We start from the raw sequence: 23,062 nt of genomic DNA on the forward strand, positions 1-23,062 counted from the left end.
ATGGAATCGAGTTATAAACTGATCAATATCAGGATTGATTGAATTACAGGAAAAGTACTTACATTAAAGCATTAAAGAAGCTCAGTCTCGGTATTTTGAGTGATTTTGGCTACTTGCAAACTTGCCTTTTAAATTGAAGAAAATCTAAAATAGTAGTTTAGTAGGATAGAAAAACACCAAAGAGGTAATAATGAACCATAAAGGACCAAGGATGGTCAAGGATGGAGAAGATTGACACGGATTACAAACGAGGAACTTACAAAATTCAGGCGCAACTTTTCAAGATGCATAAAACGCCCCCGGGGGGGGGGGGTACTTTGGGAATTTCTGGGTGGATATGTGCCGCTGGGACCCTGGAACCCTTAGCCTATACCAGAGCTAGTTCAGCTGAATTTTGCTACCCTATACTAGAGTAAACTCCCCAAATCCCCCAATCTACCAACACTGTTGAGGCTGATTTGCATAAATTTAAACTTGCCGATTTGATTTTTTTATATTTTTGAGTGGCAATTCCTGGTTTCCTTTGTCTAGATAAAATCTATGACCAACTAGTCAGTTGTGAAAAATCATACCCTATTCTAGACCCAAACGCTCTGATTTATATACCCTATGCTAGAGTAAACTGCTTGAAAACCATACCCAGCGGCACATACATATGTAGCCCATATATGGCAGTGCCCCCCCACCCTCCGAGGCAAAACGTGACATAGCTCCTTTTAAAACAAGTACAGAAAACTGACCTCACGTAACGTCCGTCTGAAGAAGGACTAGGAATATCAAAAAGTTTTCCTTCAGAAATGTTGATTATCTTTATATTTTCATTTCATAGGCTATTGAATTATTAAAGATCTTACAAAGTTATATTTATGGTGTATTGAAGACCAGTTTCATTCCGCGTCCTATGACCGTATATACGCTGCGATTTTCTAACCCCCTACACTCTAAACTCTTCATCCTTCGAAAACCAGATGAAGTAAAATTTAAAATAGATGTTTGCAGCAAGTTTCCTGAATCAATTTTCTCATGGCGATACATCCTACTTTTTTCATTCTACGGAAACCAGATGAAGAGATGAAGTAAAATTGGAAATCTGTTAATTTTTGTCCAAAAGTATCTTTGCCCACTTCACCGATCTGAGCATCCAATCATGCAGGTCAGCTGACTCCGTTGTATTGCGCATGACTCATTTTACCGGGAAGAATCGCGGGAAGACGAAAATTACCAATTACACATGGAATAAGCGAAGAAATACCGTACTCAATTTATCACGAAATAAACCTCGCGATGGACATACCACATCTAGCCACCATCTTGTCGAGTACGTTTGACCCAAACCTAAGGGAGGAAGCTGAAAAAAAGCTCAACGAGGTAAGGATTTCGAACTAACAGTGTTCCTTTCGTAAACGATTTTTCTTCTTCACGCACGCTCGTCCTCCGATACTTGCGAAGAACTTTGACTTCATTGCTTCAGTTCCAAAAAAACTTGCTGATCTTGAGCTTGACCGTAAACCTGACTCTTGAACTTACCCAATTTTCTGATCGTAAAATGATCGTAAAAGTTAAACAAAAAGCTAGGAGCCTCAACTTCGCGTTTATATGACATGGTTATAATTCTTGGTCATGATTTTGTCACAATGTTGGAGATTAAAGTCCATAAATAGTTGTGCCCGGCGTTCGTTGCAGATTCACAAGCTTCCGGGATTTCTTTCGCTCCTGCTTCAAGTGGTCATGTCGAATGAAGTACAAATCCCTGTGCGACAGTCTGGTGAGAAATTTTAAAGCCATGCTTACTTATTTTTAAATCGTACACACTCAAAATGGCCTCATGGGCATATTTGTCGTATTACAGAAATAGCAAGAAATCTTGTTCAGTTTTGTTCTGATAAGAACATGTGGACCTATGGACATGTAGACACTATACTAAGCGTATTTGGCACGTAAGCGTATATCAATCTGGTTCATTCAGTATATGTGTAAAATGTACATGTACATAAGTATATAACGACGTGGAAACAAAGTATCAAGATAAGGAACTTAACATACTATAAAGTGTAGGACGGTGTTCACATCACGTTAACTCTATGAGAATCAAGCAAACAATAATGGGAAAGACTTTCAATAACTGTAGAACTTACATTGTAGGAAGAAAGCACTCATTTGCCCGTATAAACATGGCCTAAGTGATGACCAATACTAAAGCAGCAAAAATGATACTGGCAAATAAATATTTCAAATTTTCAAAAGAAGCAATATTTTTGAGTTGTCTCTGTCTTGGATTTACTTCATTTAACCTCTCCATTACTAACAGTTTTAAGCGTTCAATTCCAAATTTGTGAGCTGTATTGAGACATATAACAAAATCTGTACTAAAAACTGACACTAGAGTGGAAAAAAGTCCTACTTAGAAATTGTTTTGTATGGTAAAATTTCACATGTCACTCACCAGTAGGTCAGTTTGTTAGAAAAAATGTCTCGAAAATACTGCAAGTTGATTTGTGGTATTAAAACGTTTGCACCAGTCTGCTGAGTACTGTCCTGATCAGACACCAGGGGTACGTTCCTTTGGGGTGATCTGGAGCAGGATCAGTGATCCAAGATCACTCAATCATGGTACATCAAAGGAACCAGTGAATCAACTCTGGTCATGGATTCACTGGCTTCTTTGATGCACAATCATCCTAGTGATCGTGGATCACTGATCCTGATCCAGATCAACCCAAGGGAACGCACGCTAGGCTTTTACCCAGACTAATCATTTGGTTTAAATGATTGCACTTATAGGTGGAATTTACCTTAAGAATATGATTGCTCAGTATTGGAAGGACAGAGACCCTTCAGAATTAATTGACGGTGTTGCTCCATTTGTTATTGCTGAGCAAGACAAAGCGACCATCAGGGAAAATATTGTAGAAGCAGTTATCCATGCTCCTGAGCTAATAAGGTATGGACTAAATACTCTTGGTCGTAGACTTGAGGTGTTAGCTGTAAGTTATTTTACTTTCATGAACATATTCCAGACATAACTAATCAATGACATGAATGATTAATCAATGAGTAATCAGCTGATTATTCATGGACTGTTGTCAATACTCAGTGAGTAAAAATTTTGGAACATCGATTACCCATTGATCCATTGATTACTCATTGATTATTCATTGATTATCCATTGACTAGTCACTAATTTTACTGCCTCTGTAATATAAGAATTTGCTAAACTGAATAAACTTGATTCAAGAATGGCAAAAGTTTGATCGACAACAGAAGACAGTGAGGCTGTGATGAGGAGTCCAGCACATCAACCGTATCATTGGCAGGAAATCATGTTGTTGATATTAATATTATTAAATAAAATAAAGTGTAACTTGTTGCATTTTTGGTGGATTTTATGCCATTGGAAGACCTCTGATGACTAATCAGTGACATCAATGACTAAAAATTTTGTGGAGCATCGATTACTCATCGATTACTCATTGACTATTGGCAGTACTCAATGAGTGATCAGCTGATTACTCATTGATTGACCACTGATTAATCATCAATATTATTGATGTCATTGATTATTGATGTCATCAACCACATGTAGTTATGTCTGGCATATTATACAACTGTATATGTGCTTTGTGCAAGAATTTGTAAAGTTTGACTGATCTTATCTCATTTGAATTCTAGAATCCAGCTCACGGTGTGTGTTAGCCAGATCCTGCGGTTTGACTTTCCTGATAAGTGGCCTGGAGTGATTGACAAAGTCAATGGATTTCTGGCCGAGAACAGTCAAGGGACCTGGATGGGTGCATTGCTCACTCTGTACCAGGTTGTCAAGAAATACGAGTAAGTTGAATATTGCTTACCAAGATGATTATGCCTCTGTTCTGTGGTAAATATCATAATTTATTAGATGGCAAGGTAGTCTTGAGGTAAATCCAAGTGTTCTGATTGGTCCTTTCTTGGTTGGGATTTTGCCATGCAGACTATTTCCATGGAAACAGTCACAAGCCATGTAGTCTTCATTTTCAAAGTGCCATGTAATAAAAAAGTTAGTAACCTATGATGAACGACAAAAGTGTCGAGACACTTGGAAGTAAAATTTGCTTTTTGAGCGTCTTGGACACGTTTCCTCCCCCTTCCCCCCCAAACAATGCTGATTTTTCTATTTCTTAGACTGTGCAGACCACAGCGCTTACACAACATTGAATTGGGGGGCTGGGGGTATCAAAGATTTAATGCTATGTGCAAATAAAAAAGAACAACAGGTTAAATATCAAAAGCATCATTTTCTAAAAGTGTCTCAACTACTTTTGTCGCCCATTAATCAATCAAACAAACTTTATTTAAAGAGGGTTACACTTAATAGTTATTGTAGTGGCTTGCACCATACTGGGGTATTTTGGTCCTGAGTCATTTTTGTTCGGACCTAGCTGTGCTTGGTCCATACTGTTCCAGCCTTGGGTCAGTATTCCCCAGAATGGCACTTGTGCTCGTTAGTTATTATGACAAACAACATCAGCAGATTAACCTGATTACCTAAACACTTAATTTCAATTGATTGCCCAAACATTTTCAATGCACCTAGTTTTCTGTAGAACAGAGTTTTTCTTTTTAATTTATGTAAATTCTCTTAGGTTCAAAAAGCCTGAGGAGCGTGAAGTCCTTCACAATATTATGCAAGTTCTACTGCCGCAGCTATACCAAAGGTTCACATCTGTGATGGAGGATTCTTCAGAAATGTCTGTAGAAATCCAAAAGCAAATCCTGAAGATTTTCTTTGCACTTATTCAGGTTAGTGATAACCAATAAAACGGTTCATTTTGAATGTTCAGTTGGTAAAGATGTCTCAAATGTAATAGTTGACTTTTTTTTTCCATCAGTATGTCCTTCCCATGGAATTAATCACATGTGATACATTTGGAAAGTGGATGCAAGTGTTTCAATCTGTGGTTAACAGAGAAGTACCCCAGGTCAGAATTTTGTTTTAAACTAGACAATAGTATTTTCACATAGAAATACTTGCACCTTTTAGGTTGACATCTGCAACACTTTATACATTATATCTTGTTTAGTGTGTGATGCAATAGAGTACTTGTACATGTATCTAGAACATTTTTTGTATGTTGTATTTTTTATATCTACTTTTTAAAGTAAATAGCTTATTTTTCACTTTTGGAGGTTCTTAAAGAGAATAACATGCATACATTTGTACCACCCACCCTCCCTCAGTCTTGAACCTTACTCTACCCCTGCAAATATCCCATATAACCCTTTCCCCCAACATGTACTGTTAGTATACTACCGCCATACTACGATATATTTTTTGATTATTTTGCACTCACTGAGATTCAAATACTCAGTCTCTGACTTCGTAGTCCTCTTTAGTCTCCACTAGGACACAAGCAAGCAAAGCAAATTTTCCCATATTTGTTGGTCTGATAAGTTATTGGTCCCAGACTTTACTTTGACAGAAAATTAATTATACTGGTTTGAAAAAAAATTGAAGCAGACTGAGACAAAAACCGTAACATGTACGTGTCCAATTCAACGTAGGCTTTTAGATCTATCTAGCCTTTAAACTTAACAGTTTTTTGAAAGCGTCTCACAAGAAACATGTACTGTGTACTGGAGGCTTGTTTGATAAAATATTTTAACATTTCATCCTCAAGCAAAAGGCATCTCTAATAGTGTCTTGTCTTGTATTCTATCTTCAGTGTGCACTGGAAGGTGATGAGGAAGAGTTAGCTAAGCTTCCTTGGTGGAAAGCAAAGAAATGGGCTTTACATATTCTGTGCCGGTTGTTTGAGAGGTTAAAGCTGGAAAAAATTCAGTTTAATTCTGCATACATGTTGCTATTACACAGTATATAAAGGACCATAAGATTGGCAAAAAACCCTTGGCAACCAATAACATGAATCTAAAATAGTATACCAATGTTGTGATCAACTTGCTCACTCAATCTTCTTTATACCCTTGGGCACCTAAGGCTATAGAGCCGAAACAGTTAAGACTAGTTACCATACTTCATCTGTGCAGGAAACATTTAAATTGCCCCTTTCCCAATTGCTGATATTTTTTTCTAGACTCTTGAGATTTTTCTAAGGTGCAAGGGACAACATATTTACAGAGTCTTTCCTTTACCCTTACATTTTCAAGGTTGTGGTCTAAGAAAAATTTCAAGGAGCCCAAAGGTTCCTAACTATGAAATCCTGAGTGCCCAGCAATTAAGCTTATATGAAAAAAGTAAGTATTTTCAGTCACCCAAAGGCAAATGTTACTTGCCTGTGGCACCTGGGCACTTCTAGAGCACAGCCCTGATTTTTTATACTTGCCCTTCAATTCTCCCAGATGCTTATATGCTTCACATCCCAAACAATACTTGGGTACAAGGCTGAAACATTCACTAGCCCAATTATGCTGCAAATGATGATCAAATATTAATTTACCCTTTGCAATTCTAGATATGGTACCCCTGGTTCTATAACTAAAGAATATGAGCAGTTTTCTGAGTACTATTGCAAAAGTTTTGCAGGTAAGTCAGTTATAACTCTGACAGTGTTGCAACTATGTATGTTACAAACTGTTGTTATACATGTACATGTAGTGAAGGTACACTGTTGTCTGTAATTGCAAGTTGTAGTATTAATAGTAACTGTACTGAGTGAAGTACACAACTTTGTTCAATTCAGATAGTAGTGAGGTGAGTGAGCATGTAAACTGTGCAAGGCCAATCTGAAACTATAAGTGCATTAATTACTACATGTATTCTCACTTTAATGACACTATGTCATGTTACTAATAATATTAATTATATCATAATATGAGAATCTAGAGTTTAGAAGTCTTTGAGACCTGCCTCTTTTGAGGGAAAAAGTGAGTTCTAGTATATTCCACTGATTTTACCACAGAAGAGAAACAGACAGACAGAATCCATTAGCATGCACGTAAATGACACACAAACAGCATACTGTGTCCAGTTACAGGTATCTGATTACAAAATGTTGTTAAAAGCACTTGAATACAATTGAAGGGGTGAGTGCAAAACCATGCTAAGTGACGATTTGGGTGAAAAAAAATTTTTCGCGAAAGGGCTTGAATTTTTGCATGCGGTCTTCAATGTAATAGAAAAACGTGGTCCTGTATTTTTGTCGCTGGTTTTTGCTTCGTTTATAAAGACGCCGCTAGGAAAACCGAGTGGTTTTTCTACATACGCAATATCTCGAAAACGAAGCGAAGCTTAGCGGAAAAACTACGGGACATTGTTAAACATACCTAAACAAAACTGTATGGGAAATTTGGAGCGTTTTCGACAAAGTTCACTTTTGATTAAAATACCTAGCGCCCTTTTCCCGCCGAGGTCTTCAAATAAACGAAGCCGGGCCTTTGTTATGATAAACAGAGCCGACCCTTTGTTATAATAGCCAAGCCAAGCCTTTGTTATAAGTCGAAGTCTCGCCTCGGTTTATTATAACAAAGGATCGGCCCGCCGCGACCGCAAGGACTTTGATTTTACTTAGAAACCAGCAAAATGTCAATTTCACGCAACTTATATAAGCTCAAATTTATTGATTTCAGGTCAAAAGTGGTTAAAACGTTGACTCATGTTAACGCGCGACGGCAAGGATGTTGATTTCTCTTAGAGAGCAGCAAAATGTCAATTTCACGCAACGTAAAAGCTCAAAAATGTCGATTTCAGGTCAAAAAAGGTTTAAATGTTGATTTCATGTTAACCCGTGACGGGAAGGTTGTTGATTTCACTTAGAAAACAGCAAAATGTTGATTTCACGCAGCGTATAAGCTCAAAAATGTTGATTTCAGGTCTAAATAGGTCAAAATGCTGATTTCACGTTAACGCGTGACGGCAAGGATGTTGATTTCACTTAGAAAACAGCAAAATGTTAATTTCACGCAGCGTATAAGCTCAAAAATGTTGATTTCAGGTCTAAATAGGTCAAAATGCTGATTTCACGTTAGCGCTTGACGGCAAGGATGTTGATTTCGCTTAGAAAACAGCAAAATGTTGATTTCACGCAGCGTATAAGCTCAAAAATGTTGATTTCAGGTCTAAATAGGTAAAAATGTTGATTTCACGTTAACGCGTGACGGCAAGGATGTTGATTTCACTTAGAAAACAGCAAAATGTTGATTTCACGCAGCGTATAAGCTCAAAAATGTTGATTTCAGGTCTAAATAGGTCAAAATGCTGATTTCACGTTAACGCGTGACGGCAAGGATGTTGATTTCACTTAGAAAACAGCAAAATGTTAATTTCACGCAGCGTATAAGCTCAAAAATGTTGATTTCAGGTCTAAATAGGTCAAAATGCTGATTTCATGTTAACGCGTGACGGCAAGGATGTTGATTTCACTTAGAAAACAGCAAAATGTTAATTTCACGCAGCGTATAAGCTCAAAAATGTTGATTTCAGGTCTAAATAGGTCAAAATGCTGATTTCACGTTAGCGCTTGACGGCAAGGATGTTGATTTCGCTTAGAAAACAGCAAAATGTTGATTTAATGCAGCGTATAAGCTCAAAAATGTTGATTTCAGGTCTAAATAGGTCAAAATGCTAATTTCACGTTAGCGATTGACGGCAAGGATGTTGATTTCACTTAGAAAACAGCAAAATGTTGATTTAACGCAGCGTATAAGTTCAAAAATGTTGATTTCAGGTCTAAATAGGTCAAAATGCTGATTTCACGTTAATGCGTGACGGCAAGGATGTTGATTTCACTTAGAAAACAGCAAAATGTTAATTTCACGTAGCGTATAAGCTCAAAAATGTTGATTTCAGGTCTAAATAGGTCAAAATGCTGATTTCACGTTAACGCGTGACGGCAAGGATGTTGATTTCACTTAGAAAACAGCAAAATGTTAATTTCACGCAGCGTATAAGCTCAAAAATGTTGATTTCAGGTCTAAATAGGTCAAAATGCTGATTTCACGTTAGCGCTTGACGGCAAGGATGTTGATTTCGCTTAGAAAACAGCAAAATGTTGATTTAACGCAGCGTATAAGCTCAAAAATGTTGATTTCAGGTCTAAATAGGTCAAAATGCTGATTTCACGTTAACGCGTGACGGCAAGGATGTTGATTTCACTTAGAAAACAGCAAAATGTTAATTTCACGCAGCGTATAAGCTCAAAAATGTTGATTTCAGGTCTAAATAGGTCAAAATGCTGATTTCACGTTAGCGCTTGACGGCAAGGATGTTGATTTCACTTAGAAAACAGCAAAATGTTGATTTAACGCAGCGTATAAGCCCAAAAATGTCGATTTCAGGTCTAAATAGGTAAAAATGTTGATTTCACGTAACGCGTGACGGCAAGGATGTTGATTTCACTTAGAAAACAGCAAAATGTTAATTTCACGCAGCGTATAAGCTCAAAAATGTTGATTTCAGGTTTAAATAAGTAAAATATGGCGGCCGGAAAATAGTGTTAACATCTGGAACTTACTTTGGTTATCTGGGACAATGACTATCTGCACTGAACAAATAAACATCAAATAAGCACTTTTCCAAATACAGCAACGTCTTAAATGGCTAAAAATCACGAGATAAATACATATTTTTCGACAAACGCGATCGTAGCTTTATGTCACGCACCGCCTAACAGTTTAACAAATTAACCCTTCTGCGCAACGTACGGGTCTCCATACATCTGCATGTCCGCTGATCCCAGAAGTTCAAAACACTACAAATCATGCCGATATGAAATAAAATCAAAGCAACCTGGATCACAGATCTATGTTACAATCGATCGCTACTTGTTGGCCATTATTATCTTTAAATGAAAAAAGCCGAAACAATCTAGTTACCAGTTCGAGAAACGCGAGCAGAACGTGATCGCAATGCATGCCGGGAAGGCTCTTTACACCTCGTGCGCGGGAAAACATGGCGGTCGATACAAGACAAATTTTATCACTCAAAAACCAGTTCTCGCTTTCCAAACTTTGACACTAGCAACGCTTGGCAAATGGGCCACAACTCACCAGAGGGTATTTTTCTTGGGCAAGAACTGCTCTTGGACTTTGCTGCCTGGCTCGATCTGACTTCGAACGCCGATAACACGATTACGGTATATCAGCTACCTTCGAAGTTTCAGAACACATTTTGATTCTTTAAAACGTGCTGATGACTTACGGGTTTATCGAGGCTTTATGATGCCTCTCAACCACCAGGCAGGCACACAAGGTACTTTAACACAATGCTTAAGATATTAGTTGACAGAGCTCTAATGCGGCACATCTCTTTTTAGTTCGATGGTATTTTGTTTGCCGCTCGATCGATTCACGTGTTGTGCTCACGTCACAATAGCCGATGTAAACAATCTGTTCCCAGATTTCCGCTCTATATATGCTGTGAGATTTGATTTTGACTTCATACACTATAAACAGTCTGCCTGTTTGCTGTTCAACAAATAAACTCCTAAAGACATGGCTAGGAAAAGCCAAGTATTTTTGCATACGTTATAACTCGAAAACGAAGCAAAAACCAGCGACAAAAATACAGGGCCGCGTTTTTCTATTACATTGAAGACCACATGCAAAAATTCAAGCCCTTTCGCGAAAATTTTTTTTTTCACCCAAATTGTCACTTAGCATGGTTTTGCACTCACCCCTTCAATTGTAGCTGTAATTGGACACCCACATGGTCACGTGCCAGTCACATGACAACAGGGTAAATGGGGAACCAATTAGAGTGGAAAATTTTTCAGGGATGATTCTTCTTGAAACTAAGCAACAGCTTGTCTTGAATTTGTAGCCAGTGTGACACAGATTCTCCTGAAAGTATTGGATCAGTACAGACGGAAAGTGTTTGTGGCTCCGCGTGTGATTCAGCAGACAGTAAACTACTTGAAAAATGGGTTGGTACAAGCATGTATAAGTCAATTATGCTATCTCGTGATCTGCTTTTAAGAAGTGTGTTTAGGCACCAAGCTTACTGGTAGAAAAGGTTGTTTTAAAATGAAGCCTAGTGCACTGCGCAAGAGTAAACATGTACATGTACTATCTAAAACATGTTTGCACCAGGCATTATTTTGTGACAGCTTTTCAATGGACAGTCAAATCTCCATTTACGGTTACCTCCCAAAGACTGACACTTGACAGCAAGTAAACAGCAAGCCAACACTTACTCAAGGTGGTGGGGGTGGGTGGGTGTGTGAGGGGTTACAGAAGGTTGACAGTAGGTAATTTGTACCTGAAAATTGTAGATGAAGTTTTGAGCATTGATGGAGGGTTAGGTGAGGCACTTTGCTGTTCCATTTTGTGAGGTACTGTTAAAAGAGTATTATTTTTATGCAGAAAATATTTTACAAGTACATGTACTTTATTTTCAGGATTTCAAATTCTCTTCACTGGAAAATAATGAGGCCTCACATACAGGTAATTACATGTTGTTTCCATTTGTACTTGCAACAACATCTAGAACTGTTATTTGTTTGTATTTCCTGGAGATGCTAGGCTCAAAACACACATGTATTTCTAGATTCCTATGTTCAATTTTACTGCCTGCCATTCATGTAAAGAGTCAAAAAATGTACTTTGTAATCATATGCAACATAGGATTGAATGAAAAATTTCCTTCCAACAGGCAATCATCCAGGAAGTTGTTTTTCCTTTGATGTGTTACACTGAGGAAGATGATGAACTTTGGCAAGAAGATCCTTATGAGTTTATAAGAGTTAAATACGGTGAGGAAGAAAATATAATTTCTACTGATAGCAAAAGGACTTGGTTTTTGTGAGGGTCATGACTGTCCTTTGAGTCTAAAATTTATACTACTAGTGGTCTCTTCTTGACCAACTGTGCCATTCTCAATCAAGTGTCCCCTTCTATCTTGATTAGATGTTCCCTTAAATCCAAAATTTTAAGTAAGCAGCTAAGGTGCTAAAGTAAGGAAATACACAGAGCAGTAATTGTCCAGATCTCTGTATGTTTGAATTTGCACTTTTAAATGATGTGTGACATTACCTTGTTTTCACAGATATCTTTGAAGACTTTGTTTCACCTGTAACTGCTGCTGCAACTCTTCTCCACACTGCTGTTTCAAAACGAAAACAGGTCCTTGATCCTACCATGGTGTTCTGCGTACATGTTCTTAACCTTCCAGCAGAGCAGAGGGACCCTCGTCAAAAGGACGGTGCTCTTCATATGATTGGAACATTAGCTGATGTGTTATTAAAGGTAATATTATGTTATTAATTCTGATACTGGTATTACATGTATAAACTATGTGTTCGTGTCCATGTTTTTCCAGTTATTTTTAACTGCATTCTGCTTGATTGTTTTTCAGCGTAAAGTGTACAAGGTGCAGCTAGAAAATATGTTAGTTCAACATGTTTATCCTGAGTTTAAAAGTTCCCTTGGATATCTCCGAGCCAGGGTATGTAGAATTGTAGTGTCTATTTTTGGTGTTGCAAGAAATATATGTACATGTAAGTTTTTCTTTAGTTTTCCATGAGTATGCTTTCTTTTTGGACTGTGACAGTCACTCTACTGACAGGTTTGTAGTTACATGCCATTTCTTCAGTTCACCCAGTTTAATACGTAGAACCTCTAATGGTGTATTTTTGTTCCACTGTTCTTTAGGCATGTTGGGTATTGCACAGTTTTGGCGACATAACTTTCAAAGAGGAAAGAAACCTTGCGACAGCTGTGAACTCCGCCCGTATTTGTTTAACTGAAGACACTGATCCTCCTGTCATAGTTGAGGCAGCCATTGCTTTGCAGTTTCTCATAGAAAAGCAAGAAGGATGTAAGTTAGGGAATTTTGGTTGTTTGGTATGGTCATAGTCAAGGAGGGAGATGCAGGGTTTGCCCTTTGAAAATGACAGAGTTAGGGTAGAAGTTGTGAAAGTGGATGTGGAAGTTGCCAGTGATCAAGTTGTTTCGAGAATGCAGTCTAAATGAATTGCCAGCTGTGGAAACAGAAAAGAGAGCAAAACACAACACAACACAAATCACAACACAACACAACACAACAAAACACAACAACAAAACAAAATGCAACAAAACACAACAGAACACAACAAAACACAACATTTGGTCTATGAACAGTTCACATGAAAGACTTTGAGGGACAAGTCATACATGTATGGATGGTGATGATAGCCATTCTTCACATGATGTGTAAAAAGTTATTTTGGGTTGTTGAGAACAGAAAAGATTGATTCTTTGTTTTAAAAGATCTTCATTGCACATGCTGTAGTATAGATCTACAGTACATGTACATGTAAATATTTATTGCCAATTTTCCCATTCTTTAACCTTTGCAGCTAAAAAGTATATTGAACCACATGTACGACCAATCATCTTGCGTAAGTTGTTCTTTTTTTGTCTAAACTATGTGAAATTTCATTTGTCTTTAAAATTGGTAGCGTTTGTATAAGTACATCTCCACCATGTGTGTTGTTGGAGTAGAGTGGATATGAAATGCCAGACTATCTTATGTTATTTTCATGCAGTATGATTGTGTCTTGCACTATCTAAGTCTAATAAATTTGGCTATTCTTGGCATATCATTTCAGTCTTTCATGTCAATTATCTCAGAACATATAGGACGTAAGGCAAAAAAAAAAAAACCCCTCTCCATTTATCCCTATTTTGTGCAGTGTTTTCTTGCTCCATGTGAGTTTCTCACTAAGCTTAGCAAAGACAGCTCAGTACCAGGTGGTTTTTGGCCAACCAGATTTTCTCTTACCAGGTGGTGTCCAACTCAGTGCAATATTAGAGATATGAGCCTGGTCCACTCTAAGTATCTGGTCCAGCTATTGGATTTATCTACTTTAGATTACCATGAAAACACTCTGGCAACCAGTTTTTCTGTAAACATCCATATTTGAGATATTGTCTGGCCAGACGATGTGACAGATTTAATCATCTCACTGGTTGTGCAGGAGGCCATAGCTTCAGACTCTTTGATTCCCATTTTCCCTTTAATCCCACACTTGTGATATACATGTAGCTCATCTTGATAACATTTCTATCTTTTCTTCACACTTTCCAGAGCTGTTGAAAGTGATTCGTGAAACAGAGAATGATGATCTAACAGGGGTGATGCAGAAACTCATCTCCACATACGGGGATCAAGAACAAGTGGCAAGCATTGCTGTAGATATTGCCAGAGATCTGGTGAGTCAATTTATAGGTTAGGAATAACTGACAGTTGTTTGTTAGCAGTGTGATTATTACTGCCTGTGCTGTAAGTCACTGCTGGAGTTTGAGTTTGTTCTTAAGGGTGTAGCAGTCGTGACATCGCAAGGCGGGCAGTCTGGGATGACTGACCTGCCCATCCATGCTTCCTTCCTTTTGATGTTAGTTGTTTTGTTTACAAGTGTATGTGGGTTATGCCTGCAAACAATATTGTCACATTTTTCTTTAACCAACAGCATTAAGTTGTAATGGTAAGGTTTGCACTGTAGTAAGCTGTAGTAAAGGTAAAAACAGTTTTATATGTGACTGGAACCCTGGCAGAGTCCGTGGAAGATGTCCCAAAATTGTGCCCATCTAAGAATTTCCGCCATAACAGTACAGCTCAAAATATGTTCCTCAGGTCCACTCTTGTTGTACAAACAAAATTTGTAAATTTGTGATGATGGCTAATATATTTAATATACAGGCAGGTACCTTTGTTCAGCTGTTGGATGGTGAAGATAGTGACGAGAAAGCAGTCACAGCCATGGGAATTCTGAACACATTGGAGACAATGTTGAATGTCATGGAAGGATCTAAAGAGGTACATGTATGCTGTAATTGAAATTGACTGGTCAGTGTTGGAGTGATTTTTGCGTATAACGATCCATGGACTAGGTCCTTTGGCATGGCCCATGGCCCTAACCCCTTTTGAGCTGTTCATTGGTGAACAAGGAGAACACATAATTGTTGCTAGGCTTGAAGTTGATTAGCTGATATGAACTAGATATGCATACATCCCCTGGCAAATTTGGGAAACAATAATTAATTGACCTTTGTTTTCTAGTTGTAATGTACAAATTTTTTGTTGTTGTTGCTTTTTAGATTGTGCATCAGCTGGAGCATGTGGTGATATCTTTAATAGCAAAAGTGCTGGAGCTCTCTGTGATGGGTAGCGAATATGTGTAACTTTGTACAAATACATTTTGTGTATTCCAGAACAAAAGTAGAACATTTGTGGAAGATGTATCAATGTCCAGGGGCCCGTTTCTTGAAAGCCCTGGAAACTTTTGGGGCCCGTAAAGCCATTCTTAGTTCATCCGTATCTAAAAATGGAGAAGTGTATACCCCTGAAACTTCTTGTATGAAGGAAACCTATGTTGATGTTAAGAAAATGTGAATAAAACAGCTCTGTAATCGTAGGGTTCGAGATTTTACTATGGCTTTCCGGACCTGAAAAGTTTCCGGGGTTTTCGAGAAACAGGGCCCAGGTCAAAAAGAGCTTATTATTAACCTAATTATTTTTGGATTCAACTTGACTATGGAAAATAAGTGGACCATATTATTTCTTTAATAATACATAGTTTTGAGAGTTTGGTACTTCCTTAGTTGAAGATGTTGCTTGCTATTGTCATCTCTATCTATAACATTTGTAATTCACAGAGTAAAAAGAAATTTTGAACATTGTCATACTTTGTAATGAAATGGTTAGTGCACAGTAATATTTTCATGTAACTATTTATTTTTTTCAGAGTTTTATGAAGACATTTTGTCCATAATCTGTACCTGCACATGTTTTGAGATCTCACAGTCCATGTGGACAGTGTATTACATGCTGTATGAGGCTTTCCAGAGAGACGCGTTTGACTATTTTGCAGGTACAGTATGTTTTTTCTGCCATGAGACTTATCTTGGAATAATATAGACAAAACAGCTTTAGACAGTTTTTTAGTACAATAATGCCGAGGAGGCATATTTGAAGTAAACGTAGTAGAAAAATTTCTCTTTACACTCTTAACTTCTTGAGAGAGAATTATTACATACTGGATGCTTGGATCAAGTGGTCCAGATTAAGCCTAATTAAGATTAAGCTAGGTTCAGTAAGTTGAGGTCCTCACTGGGCAAGGCACTTTATTCTAACAGTGCCCCTTTCCACCCAGGCCAATTAGGACTCGAAACAAACTTGAATTCAAGCTTTCCTTCGGACAAGCAGCCCCCAAATTTTGTTTGCCCTGGGCAAGTCCTAGTTCACTTTTCTTTGTTATTTAGTTGGCAGACGGGTTGCATGGGCCCTTGCTCATAGGGCAAGAGAGAATGAAAAGTTACTCGCTCAGTGGGAAAATCTGCTTGTCCAGGACGACCGGGTGGCACTTTTTTCAAGCCCTTTGAATAAAACAGTACCTGTGAATGACACTAGCAGCTAGAATCTAGCATATCTCTGAGTCTGTACTACCTGCACATCTCATCCTGGGCAGTGTGCAAAGTTAATACCCCTAGTTGTTACTGACATAAGCTCTATCAGTATGGGACACTTGGCTTGACACACTTGTTACCAACATGTACATGTACCTCCCTGAATGGATATATGAAAAATACAATGTATTTATTTCAAGGTAAAACCTGTGCTTTATGTGACATCAGCTCATCTCTATTATTTAAACTATTTTTGTTCTGCTACAGAAATGATGCCATGTCTGCACAATTACATCACTGTGGACACACCTGCCTTCTTAGCAAATCCTAAGAACCTGGAACTAATATATAACATGTGTAAAAAGGTAATTACATTTGAATGTGTGCCAAGTGTAATACTTAATTGTGTACCACATTTTGTTGTTAGGTTTGGTATTGCTGAAAAAATACTATACTCACCAAAAAAGGCTACATACATGTGTTCATGTACATCGCAGGGTATTTGTTATTTATAGTTCTGTATTAGAAGTAAAAGAAGGACTCCTTCAGTTTACATGAACATTGTGATAATCACCTGAAGGCCATTCTTGATTCTTCAGGTGGTACAATTTTGGATAATGAAAGGTGTATATATAAAAATTCAGAGAGCATACATGTAGGTCTTTTTTTCTCATGGAAATATCTAAAATTTGATTCAGCTCCAGCTTTGGATCCTCCAAAAAAAAAAACAGTAGTAAAAGACACCCTGGGTGGCCACTAAGGATCTAATCCAGATTTTTTGTGCATCCTGGTTGAATTTCTTTCACCTTGCAACAAGTTTGACTTTTGATTTCTTATGTTCCTTTCCAAGATGATGACAGATTCCTCTGCACAGGAGGATCAGCAGTGTAATGCAGCAAAGCTGTTGGAAGTGACTATTCTTCAGTGCCGTGGGCATATGGATCAGGTACTGTACTGTCTGGGTCATGGTAAATGTAATGTTCGTGTGGCTGTGCGCTGCACATGTACTTGTTTAGAATCTAGCACAGTATTATTGGTCACTTTGGGTGTGGCAAAGGCTTTAAGGAGACTTGATGTGTCTCCCTTACTCTGATGAACACCATTTTTTCATGTGTATTTCTTTATTTAATTATTTGTTTGTTTATTTATTTATTTACCTTGTAGTGGCTTCCTTTTTATGTGGAAGCTGCACTGGAAAGATTGACGAGGGAGGTGAAGGAGAGTGAATTACGAACAATGTGTTTACAAGTGGTAAGGGAGAATACAACAAACGTACAAACTTAAATTTGATTGAGCATAATGATACTTAATATGTAATACATGTAGCTTAATAATGCAACTGAACTTTGTGTAGAATAGTGTCTTTGACTGTTCCTTTACCCCCGGAATGGGGTACTAATACGCCCATGGCAGCTCTCCTGTGCAATATTTACTCCCTCCCCCCCCCCCCCCCAAGCAATCTAACGTTATCTATTTAAGGGAGTAGAGATGACACTTTGGTGAGAGTACTCACCTCCCACCGATGTTGCCTGGGTTTGATTCCAGTCCCTGGTTCTCACCAGTGTTTTTATCCAGGTTGTCTGGTTATCCTCCCTTCACAAAACCAACACTCCAAACTCATTGAAACATCGTTGAAGAGCGTCTCCATGGGATGCGCCACTGCCAATTCCAATCTATTTATTATTGTTATTTATTTATCTTTTGTACACAAGGGAAGAGAGTAACCTTGTGAGAAGAATGTGCCTCACACAAGGGCATTCTACAAGTACAATGGTCACCCTTATCTGCCCTCAACTCAAAGACATGAACTGATACAATAATTGGACACTAAGCCTCCTACACTTATGCGTGGTTGTCAGTAAAGTAAAAGTTTCAAAGATGTAGATGTGAATACAACACACCGACTGTAAAAACTTTTTTTAAAAGAATAAAAACATCATATGAACCTTAGAAAAGACTTACTAAGAAAACGTTGACAGATTGTGGACAGTAACCATGCAGAGTTTAAACATACATGTAAATTTTTTTTTTTGGTATTTTGTGATTGCAGGCTATAGCTGGATTAATATACAATACTCCTCTTCTGTTAAGCGTACTAGACAAACTTCAGTTTCCAAACACGAATGAAACAGTCACAGCACAGTTCTTTAGTCGCTGGGTCAATGACCATGATTGCTTCTTTGGGTAAGTCGAGAAGATATCACTGAGAAACCGCTACCTTTGTTAACTTAGTTTTCACTGTATCACACTTTGAAAACAAAACGATAATTGTAGCCATTGTGCTGAAATCAGTGATCGTTCAACCTCAACCTTCTTTACTTTATTGTGTGAAAACTTTGTCGCCACACGGATCTAGTTTTTGGAATGAATTCTTACCATTCCACATCATCTGAAGTAATTTGTGTGATACATTTCATTTAGCTTTGTGCAGTACGATTTACGTATGCCGTTCTCCGATCTTATGTTGTATGTTGGTATTGTATGTATGTTGTTTAGTTATTGTAAGTTGTTAATCAAAGATCATCTCGGCAGGTATATTGGGGAAGGAAATGTAGTAAATGAAACACATATGTGCGCCAACTACTCCCTAATTTGCGTTAATAAAACTGCGGGCGAACTAGATTTTGGTCCGGGCGAAGCGACTTTTTTTCCGGGCGATACGACTTTGAGATCGGGCAAAACGGTTAGCGAAACGGTTAGCTCTGTTTGTAACCCATTAACTGAGAGTTTACCTCCTTGGCTAAGGTAACTGTTAGTAGCTACTCATAAATCCTTCCGCCAGCTGGGGTTTTCTGAGTACAATGTACCCTTTGGCCAGTCTTCAATGTTTTGTTTGTCAGGTTATGGTGTCCTCTTTCGTTAATTCGTCTTGCTGTTTGTTATAGTATTCATGATCGTAAGATGTTTGTGTTGGGATTCTGCGCACTCATGGATCTCCCAAAAGAGATGAGGCCACAGGCTCTCCTGCAGTGCTCGCCCCAGATTCTCCCGGCCTTGTTAGTTCTTTTCTCAGGACTCAAAAGGACGTATGAAAGTAAGTACATCTTACTGGTCTACAGGCATTTCCTATTGATCGAGTATTGAGATTCTGAAAGGCATATTGAAAGACAGACAGACGGACGGATAGACACAAGGATCGACTGACTTCAGGACGGACGGGCGGATGGACGTGCGGACGCCGGATGGAAGGTTGGACGGACGGGCAGACAGACGGACCAGGGGATAGATGGACGGACGGACGGACGGACGGACGGACGGACAGACAGAATAGATCATTCAGTTGTTAATGTATAATTGATTAATTTTTTTCAGACCGTGGTGATGATGACGATGAAAATGAAGACGAGGAGAGGGAATCAGATGAAGGTACCTGAGCTCCAATTTTTTTTTTTGCTTTACATGTACACGTAACTGCAAGCCAAACTGGTGTTGAGTGCCTTATAATGGTTTTCATGGGTACTTACTGATTTCGTAGATCAGCTGGCTAGCGACGAGGACGAAATTAATGAGGATGATGTTCAATATATTGAAGGTCTTGCCCAAAAGGTAAGCAGATATGTTACCACAAACCACAAAGTATTCTAGAAGTCTGTGGAAATCAGCCGAGTCGCCTTTTGATAAGAAGGAAAGTGAGACTATATATGGAGGCGCGGTGGCCTCGTGGTTAGTGCTTTCTACTCAGGACCGAGCGGTCCGGGTTCGAGCCCTGGCCGCGGACAAGGCCCAGGGTTCTTGGACAAGATACGATACTCTTGCAGTGCTTCTTCTCCACTCAGGTGTATAAATGAGTACCGGCGAATTTAATGCCGGGGGTAACCCTGCGATGGACTGGCATCCCATCCAGGGAGGAGTAAATACTCCTAGTCACTTCATGCTAGAGAAACCGGGATAAGCTCCGGCCTGATGGGCCACTTGGCTGGTATGCAGACTTGACCTTAAGTATTAAGACTATTTTTATCGAAGTTAACTCATTACAGTCATAGACAGGTACAAGAGACATAAATTAAAGTCTCTCTACAGGTAACATTGTGGCCAACCCTAAATAACAAAAATCTTAATAGTGATAATCTTCTTAGTGTGATGATATGAATTTCTTCGTCGGATATAAAACTTTTTTTGCGCACAGGCTGCCGATCATTTAGATGATGAGGAAGAGGTGGAAGATGAAGAAACGGCTCTTGAAAACTTCACCACATCTGTAGACAATGAAGAAACCGATGAGTACATCGCCTTCAGGACCTCGATGCAAGGTTACTGTTACTTTTCAGAGCGTTGTTTGTAGGATTACGTTAAGGTCCCGGTCATAAAGGCTTCAGAATTTGAAAGGGTTTAAAAACCATCCCAGGACCTTCGTATGATTCGAAGTGAAGTACAAAATAACAATGCGCACTTAATGAGTGGCTCCCAGGGAAACAGTGAGTTTTGTTTCCCCGAGACGCTCAACTTTCCCTGAGGCGAAGCCGAGGGGAACATTGAGGTCGAAGGGGAACGAAACTCACTGTTTCCGCCGGACCAGCCATTAGGTGTTTTGTTATACCTACCAACTCAAAAATAGAAAACAAAAACTGCGAAAAAATCGTTTGCTTTACGTTGACTGGCACACAAATGTGCCGCGATTTCATAGAGCACGACCTGATTACATGCGAGTCGAAAGTTCACGTTGTTGTTTCCTTGGCGAGTTAGTTAGTTTTGACCCACGACGAGTGACACGTTCTCCTCCAATCAGAAAATGTGTTTGAGTTGGGAGGTATAGCAACAATAGCAACAATAGCTATGAACGATGAATATGAACAAAACGCCGAAAATCAGTAGCTTTATACATTGAGAAACAACATAGTAAGGAGACGGAAACAAACTTGGACTTACTTTATCTGAAGGGACTAAGCACGACAAGGAAGGCGTCTAATTCAGTTTTCAAGGAATGGTCCATGACTCCTCTAAGGTCTTGCGTCCCTCTTCACGCCATTTACGTGTAACTGTTGTTTGTATTTTATTTTAGCACTGCAGACCAGTGACCCAGATTGGTACTCGGCTCTGACTAGTGTGTTGACAAGCGAGCAGGCTAAGTCATTACAGGAAGTGTTTCACCAGGCCGAGCAGAGGATAGCTTTGTTAGGTAAGAATACGAAAGAATATTGCTCGTAACCAAGATTCATAATAAAAGTGCGAAAAGCGTTCTTTTTTAAGTGAGATTAAACAATAGAAGCTTAAAAACTACTAGGATAGTTGCCACAGAAAAAAAAATAACAGAACTTAACCAAGCGAAATGATAAGTACCAAAGGAAAACAGACGAAGCGAAACAATTCAAAGAGTAATTGTAATAGGTCTACATAGGTAGTTTTCCTTGCCCGTCGTCCTCCCTGACTTGTGGGGGAGAAGGATCCCAAACAAAGCTGCATCGTAATTATTCTACGAAGAGTATTTACAATGTTCTTGTTTATTTTCAAACAGAATCCAAGAGAATCGAACAACAAGGAGGATACATGTTCACTAACATGACTGTGCCGAATACCTTCAACTTTGGACAGTAACTGAGTTTCGCAGTGGACGTTTTTGGTGAGCGGACTTCGACATCAAAGCTTTGTTCCACATCTAAGCGGATGGAGCCTCAGTAGTCCTACATACTGACATACATAAAGCCTTCGCGGTGAAACACTGTTGGAATTGACTTCAAAGTAAAATGTTGTGCACGATTGTTGATTCGTTTTGCACTGGCGTGACTTCCGTGGTTGCGTGATGGTTTTTCCACGCCAGGAACGAAATGTTGTCATCTAGTGCTTTGAAGAAAACGACGAAGAAGACTCAATACTCCCAAATTAGTGATTGCTAGAGTGATGTTCTACTCGCTTTCTTTTGCTGTACATAATTGTAATTTTATTTAGGATCGATTTTGTCGTCATTTCGAACGACTCGAAAAGCGTAATCTCTGATTTGGATGATAAAAACAGAAAGTCACAGGCTCTGCAACCAATTAAAGGCTGCTTTTAGTAGTTGAGTAGAATTTACTTGAGAAGCTAAAAGCACTGATCGTTTGAGTTTCTTTTTTAAACTTTGATCTCTTGCATAATTTGGTGATGTTGGTGGTTATGCCTGTGTTTGTTAAACACAATCAGTCGTGGAAAAAGCTACAATTTCAACTCCGAACTGAACTAAGGGAGTGCGTGCTTTTTCTCCCTTAGTTGCTATGCAGATGACACGTCATGATCATGTGACATGTGTCATGTGACATCTCGAAGGATTCTTGATTACTCGTGCTATTCTACAACGAAAATTTGTCACAAAGGGTAACTGTTTCTCCGACTCAGTTTAGAATTGAGCCTCTGATCTGGCCTTGAAATAGATTTATTTTCACTTGCAAAAGAGAGAGTGGAAGAGGCCTTTTGCATTATACAGTTATCTTATAACAGCAACTTAAGTACCTTTGATCTTAATCATTTAAGAGTTTTCATCTCGGTGAGGTTAAGAATTGCTCAATTACAATGAGACTTCCTGTAAAACTGAAAGATTGCGTGGCTGCATTCAAATGATGTGCAGCAAATCGGCTGTTACACATTAAGGATTTAAGAAAACAGAAAGATAAGATCTGACCAAGTGCTCAGAATTACAGCGGAATAAGTTTATTTTATTAAAAGAGCAAGAAAACTATATTGTGGTCTTTACTCTAGCCTCTTCCAGGCGTTGAGTTTGTTGGGCGCAGCACGCTCGCCATTTAGCTCGCTGCGCCCCAACTAACTGAACGCCTGGAAG

At 38.7% G+C, this 23,062-nt stretch overlaps 1 protein-coding gene across 1 annotated transcript; it reads left to right on the forward strand.

Annotated features, from left to right (window-relative positions):
• Positions 1 to 852: 852 nt before the first annotated feature.
• Positions 853 to 22,959, forward strand: LOC145489136 (importin-7-like). Its single transcript, XM_081468050.1, has 29 exons — positions 853 to 1,368; positions 1,684 to 1,765; positions 2,782 to 2,941; positions 3,670 to 3,828; positions 4,620 to 4,776; positions 4,866 to 4,955; positions 5,700 to 5,794; positions 6,447 to 6,517; positions 10,751 to 10,853; positions 11,328 to 11,373; positions 11,582 to 11,681; positions 11,975 to 12,174; positions 12,284 to 12,373; positions 12,580 to 12,745; positions 13,266 to 13,307; positions 13,997 to 14,121; positions 14,609 to 14,725; positions 15,007 to 15,073; positions 15,654 to 15,779; positions 16,582 to 16,679; positions 17,165 to 17,260; positions 17,479 to 17,565; positions 18,365 to 18,498; positions 19,200 to 19,348; positions 19,627 to 19,680; positions 19,790 to 19,860; positions 20,441 to 20,564; positions 21,314 to 21,430; positions 21,767 to 22,959. The coding sequence occupies exons 1-29, from the start codon at positions 1,285 to 1,287 to the stop codon at positions 21,844 to 21,846; spliced, it is 3,090 nt and encodes a 1,029-aa protein (XP_081324176.1). The 5' UTR covers positions 853 to 1,284; the 3' UTR covers positions 21,847 to 22,959.
• Positions 22,960 to 23,062: the final 103 nt, after the last annotated feature.

Source organism: Orbicella franksi, chromosome 6 (genome assembly GCF_964199315.1).
Source record: "Orbicella franksi chromosome 6, jaOrbFran1.1, whole genome shotgun sequence".
Taxonomy (NCBI): Eukaryota; Metazoa; Cnidaria; class Anthozoa; order Scleractinia; family Merulinidae; genus Orbicella; species Orbicella franksi.